The sequence below is a fragment of the Xenopus laevis genome, chromosome 2S, assembly GCF_017654675.1.
Source record: "Xenopus laevis strain J_2021 chromosome 2S, Xenopus_laevis_v10.1, whole genome shotgun sequence".
NCBI lineage: Eukaryota > Metazoa > Chordata > Amphibia > Anura > Pipidae > Xenopus > Xenopus laevis.
Genome location: NC_054374.1, coordinates 19,924,587 through 19,941,298, shown reverse-complemented (window position 1 = coordinate 19,941,298; position 16,712 = coordinate 19,924,587). Strand labels below are relative to the sequence as shown.

General features: G+C 41.6%; 1 protein-coding gene across 2 annotated transcripts; it reads right to left on the bottom strand.

Annotated features, from left to right (window-relative positions):
- Nucleotides 1-59: 59 nt before the first annotated feature.
- On the bottom strand, nt 60-13,710 carry il10rb.S (interleukin 10 receptor subunit beta S homeolog). 2 transcript variants are annotated; one of them, XM_041583179.1, is made up of 8 exons: nt 13,475-13,710; nt 11,672-11,798; nt 11,321-11,423; nt 8,982-9,142; nt 6,564-6,724; nt 6,318-6,468; nt 4,960-5,117; nt 60-3,183 (listed from the first exon to the last, which is right to left on the bottom strand). In XM_041583179.1, exons 2-8 carry the CDS (start codon nt 11,709-11,711, stop codon nt 3,073-3,075), a joined length of 885 nt encoding a protein of 294 aa, XP_041439113.1. In that variant the 5' UTR covers nt 11,712-11,798; nt 13,475-13,710; the 3' UTR covers nt 60-3,072. The 2 variants fall into 2 exon arrangements, with proteins under 2 accessions (XP_041439113.1, NP_001087014.1); NM_001093545.1 differs by lacking the exon at nt 11,321-11,423 and having other exon boundaries at nt 2,120-3,183; nt 13,475-13,563.
- Nucleotides 13,711-16,712: the final 3,002 nt, after the last annotated feature.

Below are 16,712 nucleotides of genomic sequence, written 5' to 3'. Positions count from 1 at the left end.
AGGTAAACTCTCCCACTGCACCAGTTGAATGGCATGGGCACAATACATAAACAAACAGGAACATAATAATGGTGTTTATTAGCAGGTCAGATTAGAGAGAGCACCTAGTCGGTAAACATACGGTAGTGAATTGGGTTTTCAACATAACGTGTGCCGTTGAATAATTCATGTACCCTGTGCAGGAGAAAATGCACCCCACTCATAAATAAAGGCATAATTGAGGTATTCACAGATGACCATATAAAGGCGCATGACCTATGACATCAGAAAAAAAAGTATATAAAGATAAATATATATAAAGGCACAGTACCTATGACATCAGAGACAAAGTATATAAAGATATATTTATAAAGGCACAGTACCTATGACATCAGAGACAAAGAATATAAAGATAAATATATATGAATGGCCAGTACCTATGACATCAGAGACAAAGTATATATAGATATATTTATAAAGGCACAGTACCTATGACATCAGAGACAAAGTATATATAGTAAAGATAAATATATATATATATATATATATATATATATACACACAGTACCTATGACATCAGAGACAAAGAATATAAAGATAAATATATATAAATGCCCAGTACCTATGACATCTGAGAGAAAGTATATATAGATATATTTATAAAGGCACAGTACCTATGACATCAGAGACAAAGAATATAAAGATAAATATATATATAAAGGCACAGTACCTATGACATCTGAGACAAAGAATATAAAGATAGATATATAAAGGCACAGTTCCTATGACATCAGAGACAAAGTAAATAAAAAGATAAATAAATAAAGGCACAGTATCTATGACACTAGAGACAAAGAATATAAAGATAAATATATATAAATGCCCAGTACCTATGACATCAGAGACAAAGTATATATAGATATATTTATAAAGGCACAGTACCTATGACATCAGAGACAAAGTATATAAAGATAAATATATATAAAGGCACAGTTCCTATGACATCAGAGACAAATTAAATAAAAAGATAAATAAATAAAGGCACAGTACCTATGACACTAGAGACAAAGTATACACAGTAAAGATATATATATATATATGTATATATATATATATACACCGAGATAACTTATAATATCCTCATATTTTGAAACAGGGGGGACTTTATTTATTATAATACACATAATTCAGTGAGTCATGTGACTGAAATTACATCACTACTCACCGTTTATAACTGATGACATCACTACTCACTGTTTATAAGGATATAAATTACAAGATATCCATGGCTTTTGTGTATTATAAATATATATCCACTGAATAAACCTCAAGTATTAGGATAACGGCAGTTACCTTGCACTTCCATGGCCTAAATAGCATTTGGTCTTGCTTTATACTGTTGTGTAGTTTTTGGAATGGTTTTAAACACCTTTTATTTCAAGGAGTCCTACTTTTTGTGGGTTTTTTTTTTTCAAGAGTTCATAGAAGCATTAGTCGTAAAAGTGAACTAAAAAAACTGACTTCTGGATCAAATGAACATACAAAGTTCTCTTAAATATTCTCAATCCCAGTTAAATAGAAACCATAAAAAACAGAAAGATTCTAAATAAAAAATTCTGCATTATTGTTACCCATAAGTACGATTCACATATGTAATATTATTTATATAATATCGATTACCAAAGGCCTTTATGTCTTTATTCCAATAGGAATCTTCAAAGGAATAGCAATAGATTACTGATATGATTCTCCTGCTCTTACTTTCTTCTGCCTTGTGTTTTCTTAGCCAATCAGGTATTTGCTCACAGTATTCTGCCTGCAGTAGACTGATCAAAGGAAATAGCTGATTGGTTGCTGTGGGCCAGTGCGCTGGAACATGTGCCCCTCAGGCTTTTATGGGTAAACAGGGAAAAGTAGTGGTGGATGACCTTTCATGTCAAGTGTATGGCAAGCAATCTGGGTCAAGAAGCAGCATCAGGCAGCATCACATAATGTGGCCCTTAAGAACCCAGTGGGATGTACAGGTTTCAGTGGCTGCAGAATGCACTAATAGTGGCCGTGTTATAGATAGCTGGGATACGGCCTGGGCCTATCAGACATGTCCTGTACAATAAGGTGGATAATGGTTTCACGGCGTTGGTTTTTTTTTTTTTAGCAACAAGGTCCAAATTACTTTTCTGGCAAACCTTGTTCTTATGAAGCTGACATACTCAACTTTAGAGTTAACTATAGACTTATTCCTAGGGCCCACCAGAGACCCTGGGGCCACTCTGACTGCAATTAGCTATAGACAGTTCCAGATGCTATAGGTTTAAAGAAGGAAAGGTCCATTGGATTGGGGGTTCTAAATGTTAGGGCACCCCCAGGGATTGTAATGAGTTACCTGATACCCTAGGCCAGTGCTCCTGTTAGCAGAAAACTACACCGGCCTGGGGCACTAGAGAGCAAGTGATCCTGTTCCTCCCTTCCAATGTCTTCAAAATCCCATAGGCGATGCATGCACAGTAACCGGCTTTTTTTGCTTAAGTCCAATTCTTAACCCTGCATGCGTGACCATACAAAGAAATAATGGGAGAAGAGGTCCCTGGAACAGTGCAGTTTTCTGCCAGCAGGAGCACCAGCCTGGGGTATCAGGTAAGTGATTCCAAGACTTGGGGAGTGCCCTAACATTTGGCACCCCCCATTGATTGGACCTTTCCTTCTCCTTTAAATATAGGCCCATGGTGGAAATAAGAATGGGCTGATGGGACTTCCCCTGGGCTGGGGCCAACTGGGAGCTTCTCCGGTACCCTGGGATACCAGTCCCACACTGTGTATACAGTGAAAAGATTTGGGATCATGCAAAAAACTGCCAATGTTCTTACCCACAATGCATTTAACAATTCTTCATGAGCACCAGGTCCTGTTATATTGAGAAAAGGTCTCCAGGTTCCAGTAATTCCATATACCAGTGCCCTTTTATATAAATATAATGTGCACACACTGTGCGTCACAATTCATACTCGTTACACATGAACACATTCCTGAGTTAAGGTGCGTCTGTTGTGGTTCAGCAAACACACAAGTGCAAATAGGGAAAAGCCGAGGCTGCAGTTACACTTCCAGATTCTCCTCCGACACCAAAGTCAGTGTTCCACATGGGTCGCCTCCATCATCGGGGCCCTGAGTCAGGTGTGGAGGGCTGTAGAAAGGCTGGCTTAGGTACTAGAGAAATAAGGAATAAAGGTACATTAGCTTTAATATACAATGGAACCTCAATTTTACATCCCCTGATTTTAAGATTTCGATTATTTTATCATTTTGTGGTTTCATCTAGTGTATATATTATGCTCAATACATTTCCCTGATTTTACATTTTCCTGAATTTTACACCATTTTGTTCTGGTCCCCTGAAAAAAATTAAATGGGGGTTCTACAGGTGCTTTCTAAAAGGGAACTCCACCCCCAAAACATCTTTATTTTGAGAAATAAAGATGATTCTAAACAAATTCCCATACATTTAAGTATTTAGAAATATGCAGTGGTTATGAAGTTATATGTAAAAGTATTGCAAGCGGCATCTATTAATCTGGCTGTTCACGTTCTCTGCACTCTCAGTTCTGTCTGAAACAATGGAGCAGAAGCCAGCTCATTAACAGGGGAGAAATTACTTCTACTACATTGTTCAGACGTTAAAGCCAGAGACCCATTTACAAATAAATTTAAAGGAGACATATTGTGGGAAAAACAAGAATGCGCCTGTACTTTATACACTGAATCATATAAAAATATCAATATAGATGGTATGTGCTGAAAAAAAGTAGTGTTTCAGGTTGATTTATTAAAAATGTGTGTAAAAACCCTACTAATCCCTACTATGTTTTACCACTCCTGCTGCCTCCTTTCCCAGGCTGTGCAGGAGAGCCGCTGGCACTCAGCTCACTGCATTATAGGAGAGGAACCAATCAGCAGCTAGGCTGACCTGATAGGGAACTGAAGCCTGTCTTCACTTGTATGACTGCAGGGCTGTGATTGGCTGCCCCCCTCCTGCTGTGCTTCTGACAGGGACCATTAGGACACACCCACCCCTCACTTGAAACAAGGGACCCTAGCAGATCTACAGGGTGCTCCAATAAGGAGTCATTTTTCAAGATAATCATTTTTATCCCACAGTAAAAACCAGCACCATATGTTATTTATATTATTGCCTACAATATTGGGGGGGGGGGGTAACAACCTATATGCCTCCTTTAAAACTAAAACATGTTTTTGGGTGGTATCTTTGGAGACACAGATCTTTACTGCTAAAGGGCTGTGGTTGCCTTGGGCTTGTATAGAAACCCCAAACATAATGCACAACATTTCTAGCTACTTCTTTAGTTAAGTTTTAGTTCTCCTTTAAAACCCAACCAAAGGACTGTTGATCATAGCCACAGTGAATCTCTACTGCAGTGATCCCCAACCAGTAGCTCAACATGTTGCTCTCCAACCCCTTGGATGTTGCTCCCAGTGGCCTCAAATCAGGGGCTTATTTTTTAATTCCAGGCGTGGAGGCAAGTTATAGTTGTATAAAAACCAGGTGTACTGCCAAACAGTCTCAATGTAGGTTGACCATCCACATAGGGGCTACCTAATGGCTGATCACAGCATTTTTTGGCAGCCCAAGAACATTTTTCATGCTAGTGTTGCTCCCCAACTCCTTTTACTTCTGAATGTTGCTCACATGTTCAAAAGGCTGGGGACCCCTGCTCTACTAGATATCACTAATCACGGCTACTTGTTTCTTAACAAAATTGCTAGTTTGTCTGCCCAAAATGAGACATGTTTGCTATAATAAAAGCAAAAGTAGAGAATGTGAAACCATTCACAACAAACAAAGGGCTTTTCTAAGCATGTTTGCCCATTAAGATGCTCCAAGCACTTGCGGGCTATAAGTCCCACACACTAAGGCACAAACAGGTTTTGGTTGGAAGGAAAAAAAACATTCGATCAAATACAAACCTCTTTCAGATGCTCTGGGAAGGAGTATTTAGGGACAAACAGATATTTAGCTACTTTATTTATCCTGGAGCCTAAATAAAACAATCCAACAATGATCACTGGGGATAGGCATAGGGGGATTAAGAAGGCAAGAGAAATCTTCCACCCTGGAATAAAACCTGCAAAGAGAAAGAGAGAGAGAGGACATGATCAGTCTTGGCCTGCTGTTTCCTTTATACTGTCCAACCTCAACATGGTACAAGTAGCAATTATTGTGGGCAAGGATGAATGGCTGCTTCAATGGAAGGGCAGGAGGAGCTTGTCATGGGGTCGGAATAGGGTAAACTGGCCAGGGCCTCACACAGGTCCACCATCAGTAATCATGGACCCCAATTTAGCAGGGTGTTCCAATTATTAGCCCATTGTTGGCCATGTCAACCAGCAGAATGGCCTTACTATATGGGCCCCATTGCAAATTAAATTTAAAATATTGGTGTTGATCTATTCTACCAAGATATATTGAACTTGCTAATTAATAACAACCTTAATGGGCCTTCTACACTCCTGCCCCCCTGCGACAACAGGGTCTGTATCTTCTGTAGACTAGTTATGTAAGTGGAACTTAGGGTTGCCACCTTTTCCAGAAAAAAATACCGGCCTTCCTATATATTATCTTTTTTTCCCTATTAATAACATTGGAATCAACCATCATTTTTACCGGCCAGGCCACCCTAGTGGACCTCAATAAAAAAAGTCCCATGCATCTATAGCCACCCTGCTGATCTGTTCAAACAAACCTGCATATGCCAACCCCCCCCCCTCCAATGGCCTTTTTCTCAGAGCCCCTTACAGAAATACCCCCTGATGGCAGCCCGGCAAGCACATGATGGGGACCGAACAGAAAGCAGTTATCGTTAGGAAGAGTGCGGCATTGTAGAAGGCAAGATGTTAACATCAGGGTAAAATGGTGGTGGTAGGGTAATATGGCTGGGGTAATGCTTTAACATTTAGCCCCATAACTCTCAGTGTATATAATAACCTCATACATACAATACCCTAGTGCAGTAGTGATGTGTTGGTCATAAAAAACAACCTGCACCTGACCCTAACCTGCAAAATGTTACCACTGTAGGACCCACGTCCAACCAACACCCGCATCTTCTGTGTGAACCTCTGATTCCAAGACAGGGAATCTTCTGGAGCAGTGGAGGAGAGTTCTTCACCAGTCTGACCTATAAACCCACAATCGATGGCCAAATCTCAACCCAAACCTGTACAATCAATGGTCAACCTAACCTGCTGGTCACCAGGGGTCAGCCCACACATCACTACAGTGCAGCCCTCTTTAAGGCTGATGTAATTTTATTAACTGCTCTTACCATCATTAGTGGTTTTCTCACAAATGGCTTGGCTTAATTCTCCAGTATTGTTATAATCGGGGGCATAGGCCTGGACTCTTATGCAGTAGTCTGTCCATTTGTCTAGGTTGGCCAAAGTTTCAAAGTTCTGTAAAGAGTCCATGCTGGTGACCTAAAAGAAACACAAGAATCAGATGTATTTCAGCTACAAAATACGATCATGGTGCTAAATACACTAATAGTTAATGTAATATACAGACTACTCACAACTGAAGGCTCGCTCTGTCTCCAGTATAACAGTTTATATTTGAAACTCCCATATATGTCCCTCAGTGACGTGCCGTCAGATCCTCTCATGGGGCCAAAAAAGCTCACATCCAGGTCTCCAGCCCGTGAGGCCACTTTTACTTCCGGGGCAGTGATAACAGCTGGGTGCAGAGACAGAATGGAAAGTTGGGTTACCTGTAAGTGAGGTAGGTTACTGGATACAATATTATTCTATTCTTTTTTAAATATTTATTCAGTATCATTTTGTTCTACAGGTACTTTCTTATCCTAGAAACCAGAAGGTGGTATGGATGTTGGTAGGGATTAACATTCCAGTGTTCCCAAATACAGCAGAAGATCCACTTGTTCGACCACCTGCCCCGGTCATATTGGGCTGATCCAATTGTTTGGCCCCAGTTAAATGACCAAATCATACTGTGGGCCTATGGAGACCCCAGATAAGTCTGAAGATAAACCTGCAGCAGCTTCTATTAATATAAAGTAGGGATGCACTGAATCCAGGATTTGGTTCGGGATTCAGCCAAGATTTCAGCAGGATTCAGATTCGGCCCAATCCTTCTGCCAGGCCGAATCCGAATCCTAATTTGCATATGGCCCCTCTAAAGCCTTCCCTAACCACAGCACTGAGGACCCCCTAATTGTTGTCCTGTGCTGAAAAGCAGTGTAGCACTGCAGGGTTGGTGGCCGTTGTCAGGCCCGGATTTGCGGCAAGGCCGCATAGGCCCGGGCCTAGGGCGGCAAAAAAATAGGGGTGGCATGCCGCCCAGCCGCATTATGGGGACGTGTGCATCCCCATTAAATTAAAGCAGCTGCGCCGGCGTTTTTTCGCCGGCGCGCTGGGAAGGGGAGGTGAGGTGGGCGCTAGGACCGCGCGGCCGCCTGGTCGGACCGTGCGGCCTAGGGGCGCCGGTCATTGAAATCCGGCACTGGCCGTTGTGTCTGCCCACCACACACAAGGGTCGTCTCCAATTGTCTGACCTGCCTGAATGTGCTAGTTTGTGCTGGCACGAGTGTGTGTGTGTGCCACGTGCCCGGCCAGATTGTTTATGGCACCCAGCTGGCTTGGCCCTCCACTGACTGACACTGAGAACAGACAGTTGAAGGCAAGTCCTGCCCATGCTCCTGCCAGGAGATTGCAGAGAGGAGGACTTGGTGTATCACAAAAAATGGTAACAACCCTGCTTTTCAGAACAAGATTCAGCAAGTGGCCACTTTTAGGTGGCCCTTTAAAGGAGTGGTTTGGAAAAGGGGGAGGTCTCTGGAGGGGGGGTCAGGCTTTATTTCTCCTTTAGAAATTCTAGCGCCAGTTGCAGGAACAAAGAACATGAAGCCAGATTTACACATTGGCACTTCCATGTCATTGCTGTAGATTCTTTTGAACTGGGCATGGAAGGTGTTTGGCCAAAAGATCAGACCAGAAAAAGGTGGCCACACCATTTATAACCCTCAGCATTACATCCATCCATTCTGCTCCTGGAACGGTTAGTGGTAACCCATACAGGAGCACCTGTGGCAAACTATATTATTTTTCTGAGTGAAGCACCTGCAGATGAAACACCTTGGGGCAAATTTACTAAGCGACAAAAATTCGCCAGCGACGGCTTCGCAGGCAGCACAACACTTCGCCAGGCGAAAATTCACTCAGACAACGCTAATTCACTAACATGCGAAGTTGCGTCCAGGGCGCCGACCGCTGGCGAATTTCCGCTAGCGTTAATTCGGCAAGCAGAGTGAAATTGCGCTAGCGTTGACTAATTTGCATACCGCGGAAATTTAAATTTCAATGGACGTATATGTTGCAGCAAATACATTACACTACACAAGCCCAGGGAACCTTAATAAAATAAAATAAAGTTGTTATATTGCCCTACACATGAGCCCAGTGTATAGTTTATGTGCCATATGTTAGGATATGTAGGGGGGAAGCCGGGTACCCCCCAAAAAATGATGTTCTTTTGCAGCCTATCACCCTGAAAAAAGGAAAAGATGCCAGAGTTTTTTGGGACTTAGAATAATTGGAGGAAGTCCTATCTACTCTATTGCTCATCGCCTGGTCTGAGGTGGTGAAGGCAAGTCTGGCGCAAGAGGTAACGTTCAGTAAAATCCGCATCTTAGTGAATTTGCGTAGTTACGTCAAATCGCCAGAGCCCAACTTCGCCTGGCGATTGAGTGTGAATGAGCGCCAGCATCAGTCTCCTTCGCTAGCGAAGTTACGTCTGCGCCCATTAGTTATTCGGCGAAGTACCGAAATTACTTCACGCTGGCGAATTTTTACCAGCCTTAGTCACTTTGCCCTTTAGTAAATTTGCCCCCTTGTTCCTCTCCCAATAGACAAGGCACCCTTGGCATAACTGAGATATAGACACAGTTTGAAAGGAAGAAGAAGAGGAAACTTACTCTGTGGGTAGGGATTAAAGGAAATCATCACCCATTTAGAAATGCTGCCGTTAAGCTCAGCTCTCACCCGCACTATGGACTTGTAATTAATAACCGATAAATCACAATGCGTATCGTTAGTCTGGCAGATTGTATTGTATTTTGTTGCTCTTTGGACATTCCTGGAAAAGAAACTTAATGTCAGGTTTGTGGAGTAGCAACAAGGCCATTTCTTGCTTTCATTTAAGGAAGCCTGACAGTGGTGTAACTAGATGTTACTGGACCCCACAACAAATACATTTTAGGGTCCCCAACATATCCAGAGATTATCCTGTTTTACCAACATATGTTAAAATTGCTCATTAAGTAGGTACTCATGGGGCCCCCTGCAGCCACAGGGTCTGCTTCCTCTGTAGTTACGCCCCTGAAGCCTGAAAAAATGCCAACATTCATTCTCCTCCTACTCTATCCAATAGGAATCTCATGAAATTCAGATTTTTCACTTTATTCCAACTGACTTAGTACGAGTATGTGGACATGGCTGGCGAGTTGAGATGTTTGGATCAAATTTAAATGAAAACCCATGGAAGTGATAATGTTACATGTGCCATGAGCCTTACCTGGTGCCCAGGCTTGGACTGGCAATGTGTGGGTTTTGGCAAATGCCAGAGGGGCTGCTATAAGGTGCCATAAAAAGTCAGTATTTAGTGGGCTGGTGGGGGCTGTTTGGGCCTCTCTCTGGGCTGATTGGGCCTCTATGTACCTGAAATGTCAGGGCCTATTTTAATTCTCAGTCTGGACCTGCTGGTGCCCAATGTACAAACTCTGGCCCTGTGCCTGTATCCGAGGCTTGGAATGTACTGGATCTTATGCTTGCTGCATATATATAATCTCTGCCATAAAGGAAGACAGAATTGCTGCTTTATTGCAGGGTAAGAAGTGAGGCAGTCCTGTGTCTTTCAGGAAATTTTATTCTTTGTGCCCCTGGCCGTCCCTCAAGTCGGGCTGGGCTGGCAGGACACCAGGACAAAACCCAGTGGGCCCTGGCCTTTGTGGGCCCCACCAGCCCATACCGGCTCCCTGACAGACAACGCTGTCTCTGCTCCTAATCCTCCCTACCTGGCCCTGATGTGGCCACAAGAATAAAAAGGTATGAGCCGGAGGAGGGTTTGCAGCTCATGAAGGGGGCCTTTAAAACTGCGGCAGTGGCTCCCCCCAATCGGACCCTGCTCAAGACTCATGGTCTTAACTTTGCTACTTGTCAAGTAACCCATAGCATGCCATCCAGGGGCATTTACTGGGCAGCAGTTACCCCTCTGTGCTACATGAATGTGACACATACATAAGCTCTCAAAGGAAGTGGCATCACTTAAGTGTATTGTCCCTCCCCAAAAAAATGCTTGGAGGGGCCCAGTGCACAACACAGTCCCTACCTGTCTCTCCACCTGCTCCCTCCCTTTCCTCACCAAATTAACCCCATCAAGCAGGTTATGTGTTTGGAAGTCAGAACAGTGGGGTAACTATAGAGGGAGCAGATCCTGCAGTTGCAGGAGGGCCCAGGGAAGATGGAGGCCAGACTGTGGGGTCTGCTTCTTCTATAAGTAATTAAAAAACCCTCCTCAGCCGCTCTCTTACCGGCGGCGAGGAAGGGGGACGCAAGTCGGGCAGGAGTGGGTGGAGTCAGGATGTGGGAAGAGCAGAGGCAGGACAGGAAGTGGGTGGGAGGATGGGGATTGGAGTGTGCCGGGCCCCTCTGAAGATTTTTTTGCAGGGGGGCCTGGAGCACTCTAGTTACGCCACTGAGTCAGAATAAATATCACATGTTTATTAAAGGGGAACTATCGCGAAAATTAAACATACTGAAATAAGAAACTTTCTAAATACAATCAATTAAAAATTCTGTACCGTTTCTGAAATAATTAAGTTTATCTTCACTATTCCTCTCTCAGCATCTGTTTCTCCTCATTCTCTCTTCATGCAGCAGTTGGGAGTGAGATGAATGATCCAATATATCTTATAGGGGGGCTCCTTTTGCCTAGAAGATGTATAAGAGCTCACTCTATTAAAATCACCAGACATCATGTCTCTCTACATGCAGGATTTGTGCAAAAGGCAGTTGTTTTGTTAGATTTTGTTTGTACTGGAATCAGTTATTTGAGTGAGCTCTAATACATCTGCTAGGAAAGGAAGCCCACCCTATGATATATATTGGATCAGTCACAGGCCTGTATTTGTGGTGAGGCCCGGGCCTAGGGCCACGGAATTTTAGGTGCGGCGCCGATTAGTAAACTGCATTGGGAACTCTTGAGTTCCCTTGCGATAAAGTGTATGCATACGCTCAAAATGGTGTGCACGCTTACGTTGGTGGGCAGATGTACGTGCGGCTGGCGGCGCTAGGACCTGGAGGTCTCGGGGCAGCGAACAGGGAAATCCGGCCCTGATCATTCATCTGACACCCAACTGCTGCATGAAGACAGAATGAAGAGAAACAGATGCTGAGAGAGGAATAGTGAAGATAAACTTGATTATTTCAGAAACAAGGCAGAATTTTTAATTGATTGTATTTAGAAAGTTTCTTATTTCAGCATGAGGAAACTTACATTAGATTTTAATTTTCGTGATAGTTCCCCTTTACTATGTCATTTATTTACCAGTGGATCTGAAATAAACATTTCCTGTGCTTTGATTTCTGCAGAATGATAATATCTTACATTTTATTTTCCGCTGTGTAAGTGTAGGCTGCGCTTCCATTAGTGGCGGGAGGATCCCAGTGCAGGATGTTCATGAAATTCACTGAATCCATCCGGACATTCTGTGGCCTGGGAACTCTTCCAAACACTGCAAATCACCCAAACAACAAGGGAGTTACCCAATGGAACAAAGCTAACTTAATTAACAAACATAATTAGTGGGGTTAATCCTGGGAAACTGCTTTATTAAACGCGTATGGCATGGATTCACTTTTAATAGTCATAGTGGAGCACTTGCTAAATTTTGCAACACAAACCTGAGATTTGTTGAACCTGCAAATAAAGGGGGTGCAGGGACTGTGACTGCACCAGCACCCCAAAATAATGTAATCTTATTTAGTGATGGAATTAGAGATTAAAATCCTTTTTTTTCTACCTAATTCAAATGGTGTATTTTTTCCTAAGATCATCGCTGATGTCCTGGGTCCTTTGCTTTTGTTTTATTTGTTTATTGATGACCTTGAGGTGGGAACAGCCACATAGGATCCCACCACTTAGCAGAGAGATTGATGAAATTGAATGATTGGGCAGCAAACTGGCAAATGAGGTCCAGTGTTGATAAGTGCAAGATTATGCAAAAATGATAAAAGTGCAAGGGATACACTAAATAGTAGTGTACCAGGGGTTTCCTAATTGAAAAGGTTTTGGGGATTTTTGTGGATAACAATCTGTGTAACTCTAGGCAGTAACAAAGGGAAAATGATGCTTACCACTAATTATTAAACCATTATGCGAAGGTGACCACAAAATCTATGACATGGTGAGCAAATGATTGGTTCATTCAATTTGACCCAGTTTCATTGACAAAACAAGGTAAAAATTTGCTCTTTTGGCAACCCTGCCGTACAACTGCAACCTTTGAGTTAACTTTTAGTATGATGTAGAGAGTGATATTCTGAGACAATTTGGTTTTCATTTTTTATTATTTGTGGTTTTTGAGTTATTTAGCTTTTTAATCTAGTTGTTAGGGTCCAAACGACCCTAGCAACCATGCATTGATTTGAATAAGAGACTGCAATATGAATAGGAGAGGCCTGAATAGAAAGATGAGTAATAAAAAGTAGCAATAGATTTGTAGCTTTACAGAACGTAAAGTCCGTCTCCCGTAGACTCCATTTTATCCAAATAATCCAAATTTTTAATAATGATTTCCTTATTCTCTGTAATAATAAAACAGTAGCTTGTACTTGATCCCAACTAAGATATAATTAATCCTTATTGGAAGCAAAACCAGCCTATTGGGTTTATTTCATGTTTACACGATTCTCTAGTAGACTTAAGGTATAAAGATCCAAATTACAGAGAGGTTACGGATAGTCCTGAGCATTTTCGATAACAGATCCCACACCTGTACTGACCTGATATACAGTAAGTAAATATAATGTAAAATGCTCAAACAAACTAAAAAATAACTTGAAATGCCCCATGTTAATGTAATTTTTTAGTTTGGGATCATTTTTGGCTGAAAGATTTTAAAATTTAATTTAATTATTTTAGCCTTGAAACCCCCCACCCCAACATGATGAACCCATCACTATACTTCATATTAAAAAAAAAGACATTATTTACGGTAAGTATTTTGCCCCCAAAAGCAGCAGCGATCCCCTTAAAATGAAATCATTGTCTCTTCCAGGGAATCTCCAGGTCCGGCTTCCCATTTGAAACTCCCAGCGCCTCTTTATAAAGGGGAAATAGAGCCAAACAAACAGGAGCTGCCAGTCCCAAATTCAGACAATACCTTTGAATCTGTTACAAAGACCTCACCTGTAATGAAGAGGGAGAGAAGCAGCAGCAGCAGGTAGATTGGACACATGGCTTAATGAATGAGAAGTGCTCCGAGCTCTGCCAGTAATTCCCCAAGCTGAGTGTAACTTCCCCATTACTATCAATTAGAAGCTGCTGTTACAGGAAAGAGGAGGCGGGGGGAGACTTCCGAGAAGGCTGGGGCTGCACTTTACACCCAGGACTGACACCATCCCTTGTGTCTTTCTACAGAACAACAATCTGTGCACGAAATGGGGAGGGGGGGGGGGTTGTTCAACCAGTTTCCTAAAGAAGTTTCTGTAATCACTGCTTTCATTGGAAATGGGAAATTCGCACACTTATTCGTCATACTGTCTTCACAAATATTCCCTTTCTTATTAAAGGGGAAGTTCACCTTACAATGAACCTTTGATAACATTTAGCGCACTTAATTAAATGGGGTCTACGCTCAAAATAAAACAAAAAGTTATTCTAGCATATTCTTTATGTATGTATTAAACATAGTAACATAGTAAGTTTGGTTGAAAAAAGACACACATTCATCAGGTTCAACCTTTTAAAGTGGACCTGTCACCCAGACACAAAAAGCTGTATAATAAAAGGCAGTGAGCCCTAATTTCTCAAATAAATTAAATACAGTAGGAGGCAGTGAGCCCTAGTTTCTCAAATAAATCAAATACAGCGAGAGTCAGTGAGACCTAATATCTCAAATAAATTAAATATTGATATAAATATATAAAATGAGTCAGTGAGCCCTAGTTTATCAAATAAATTAAATACAGCGAGAGTCAGTGGGCTCTCATATCCCAAATAGCAGTGAGTGACACAAGTGCTATGTAACAAGGCAGGGGAGAAGCTGCACAGTGGTGACTGCAGTGAGAAGCTCAAATACCCATGTGTCTCTCTCATTCAGCACTACATGATTAAAATCGGGGTGGGGTGGTATAACATATATAATAATCTGCCCCTGGATAACTTGACTTGGAACATGTGTCAGCAGCATAATGTATTTACAGTCCTTCCAACCCTGATCCGGAGTGTATAAATACTGCAGCTTCTTTGCCCCCCCCCCAATATTACACTTCTTTATACCACTGACTTTATAATTCACATGTAATCACTTTATTATCCATAGGAACCTCCCCTTACTAGAACAGCCCATAAAAGCACCGCAATTCTATCAGCCCCACCATACAGGCTGCTGAGACAGAGAGGCATTTGGAAAACATTTTTATTTGAAGTTCATATTTCATATATAAGAAAGGTACAAGTTAAATGTGGTTTCTGCACATTATGATTTATAAAAGTGAAAGGCAGCTGCTACAGCGGAGGTATCTAGTGATGTGCAGGTGGAGTGGGTTCGGGGCTGATCTCGCTGCAACATTTGCGGTCATGGGTGGGTTTAGGTGTGAGCTCTTCTGCCCGTTCTCCCCAATCGTGACCTAATGCTGCTGGCTTCCATTTTTATAGTCACGCCCCTGCCCTATTGTGATGTCATTTGTGGGGCGTATCCATAAATAACGGGAGGAAGCCAGATCTGGGTCGATCACTAGTGTCCGTCTGATGGAAAACAACATGTCCGTCTTGTGTTCTTTTTGCATTGGGACAAATAAGTTCAACAGAAAAATGGGCCCCTGTGTGCAAAGGCACTGCCTATCTTAGGGCCCCATTATTTCTAGGGTTTTCGATTCGGCTGAACCCCCAAATCCTTTGCGAAAGATTAGTCCGAATACCGAATCCTAATTTGCATATGCAAATTAGGGGTGGAAAGGGGAAAAAAATTTTTTCTTTGTTTTGTGACAAAAAGGCACGTGGTTTCCCTCCCCGCCCTTAATTTGCATATGCAAATTAGGATTCAGTTCGGCCGGGCAGAATCGGCCGAATCCCAGTTTCAGTAATTTTAGCAATCCAGTTGCTAGGGTCCAGATTACCCTAGCAACCATGCACTGATTTAAATAAAAAACTGGAATATGAATAGGAGAGGGACTGAAAAAGAAGATTAATAAAAAGTAGCAATAACAATAAATGTGTAGCCTTACAGAGCATTTGTTTTTTTTTAGATGGGGTCAGTGACCCCCATTTTAAAAAAAAATGAAGACCAATTGAAAAGTTGCTTAGCATTGGCCATTCTATAACATACTAAACATTAGGTGAACCACCCTTTTAAGTCTACTAGAAAATCATGTAAATATTAAATAAACCCAATAGGCTGGTTTTGCTTCCAATAAGGATTAATTATATCTTAATTGGGATCAAGTACAAGCTACTGTTTTATTATTACACAGAAAAAGGAAATACATTTATAAAATTTTGATTATTTGGATAAAATTGAGTCTATGGGAGATGGCCTTTCTGCGATTCGGAACTTTCTGGATAATGGATCCTATACCTGTAGTGTATATACATTATATGCTTCCCGGCATCATTTGCTAGCAGATTAGAGACTGAAATGTTGATTTACATGAATTTGGAATGTATTAAATAAAAACTAGTGGAGGGCGATTCGCAAAACGGCAAAAAATTTGCTGAATACATTAAAGTCAATGTGGCTCATTATCAACACTGGGGAAATTTGCCCATGGGCTGTTACCCAATCAGTGATTCGTTTTTTAAAGCCAGCTGCAAGAAGAACAATGAATGCAACAATCTGATTGGTTGCTATAGGTAACAGCCCATGGGCAAATTGCCCCAGTGTTGATAAATGAGCCCCAATGGGTGACAAATTTCTTTGGACGTGCAACAATTTTTTTTCACCCATTGGAGTCTATGGGCGTCTTTTTCACAGCGAAACCTGATTTTTGCCCATCAATAATAAAAATTATAATGTACAAGGCTAATGGCCGCACCCGGGTCAGGAATGTCAAAGCTACTTGTGCGCTGAAACCTTAAGGAATATTTAATATTGTATATGAGATGAAAAGACCGTACAGAAGATATAGGAATAATGTACACTATAAAGGCATTAGGAGTCACTGACCATATAAAAGTACTTTATATGTACAGGTATGGGACCTGTTGTCCAGGACCTGGGGTTTTCCGGATAACGGATCTTTTAATTATTTGGATCTTCATACCTTAAGTCTATTAGAAAATAATTTAAACATTAAATAAGCCCAAAATTCTGGTTTTGCTTCCAATAAGGATTAATTATATTGTAGTTGGTATCAAGTACAAGCCACTGTTTTACTATTACAGAGAAAAAGGAAATTATTTTAAAAATTTTGATTATTTGGATAAA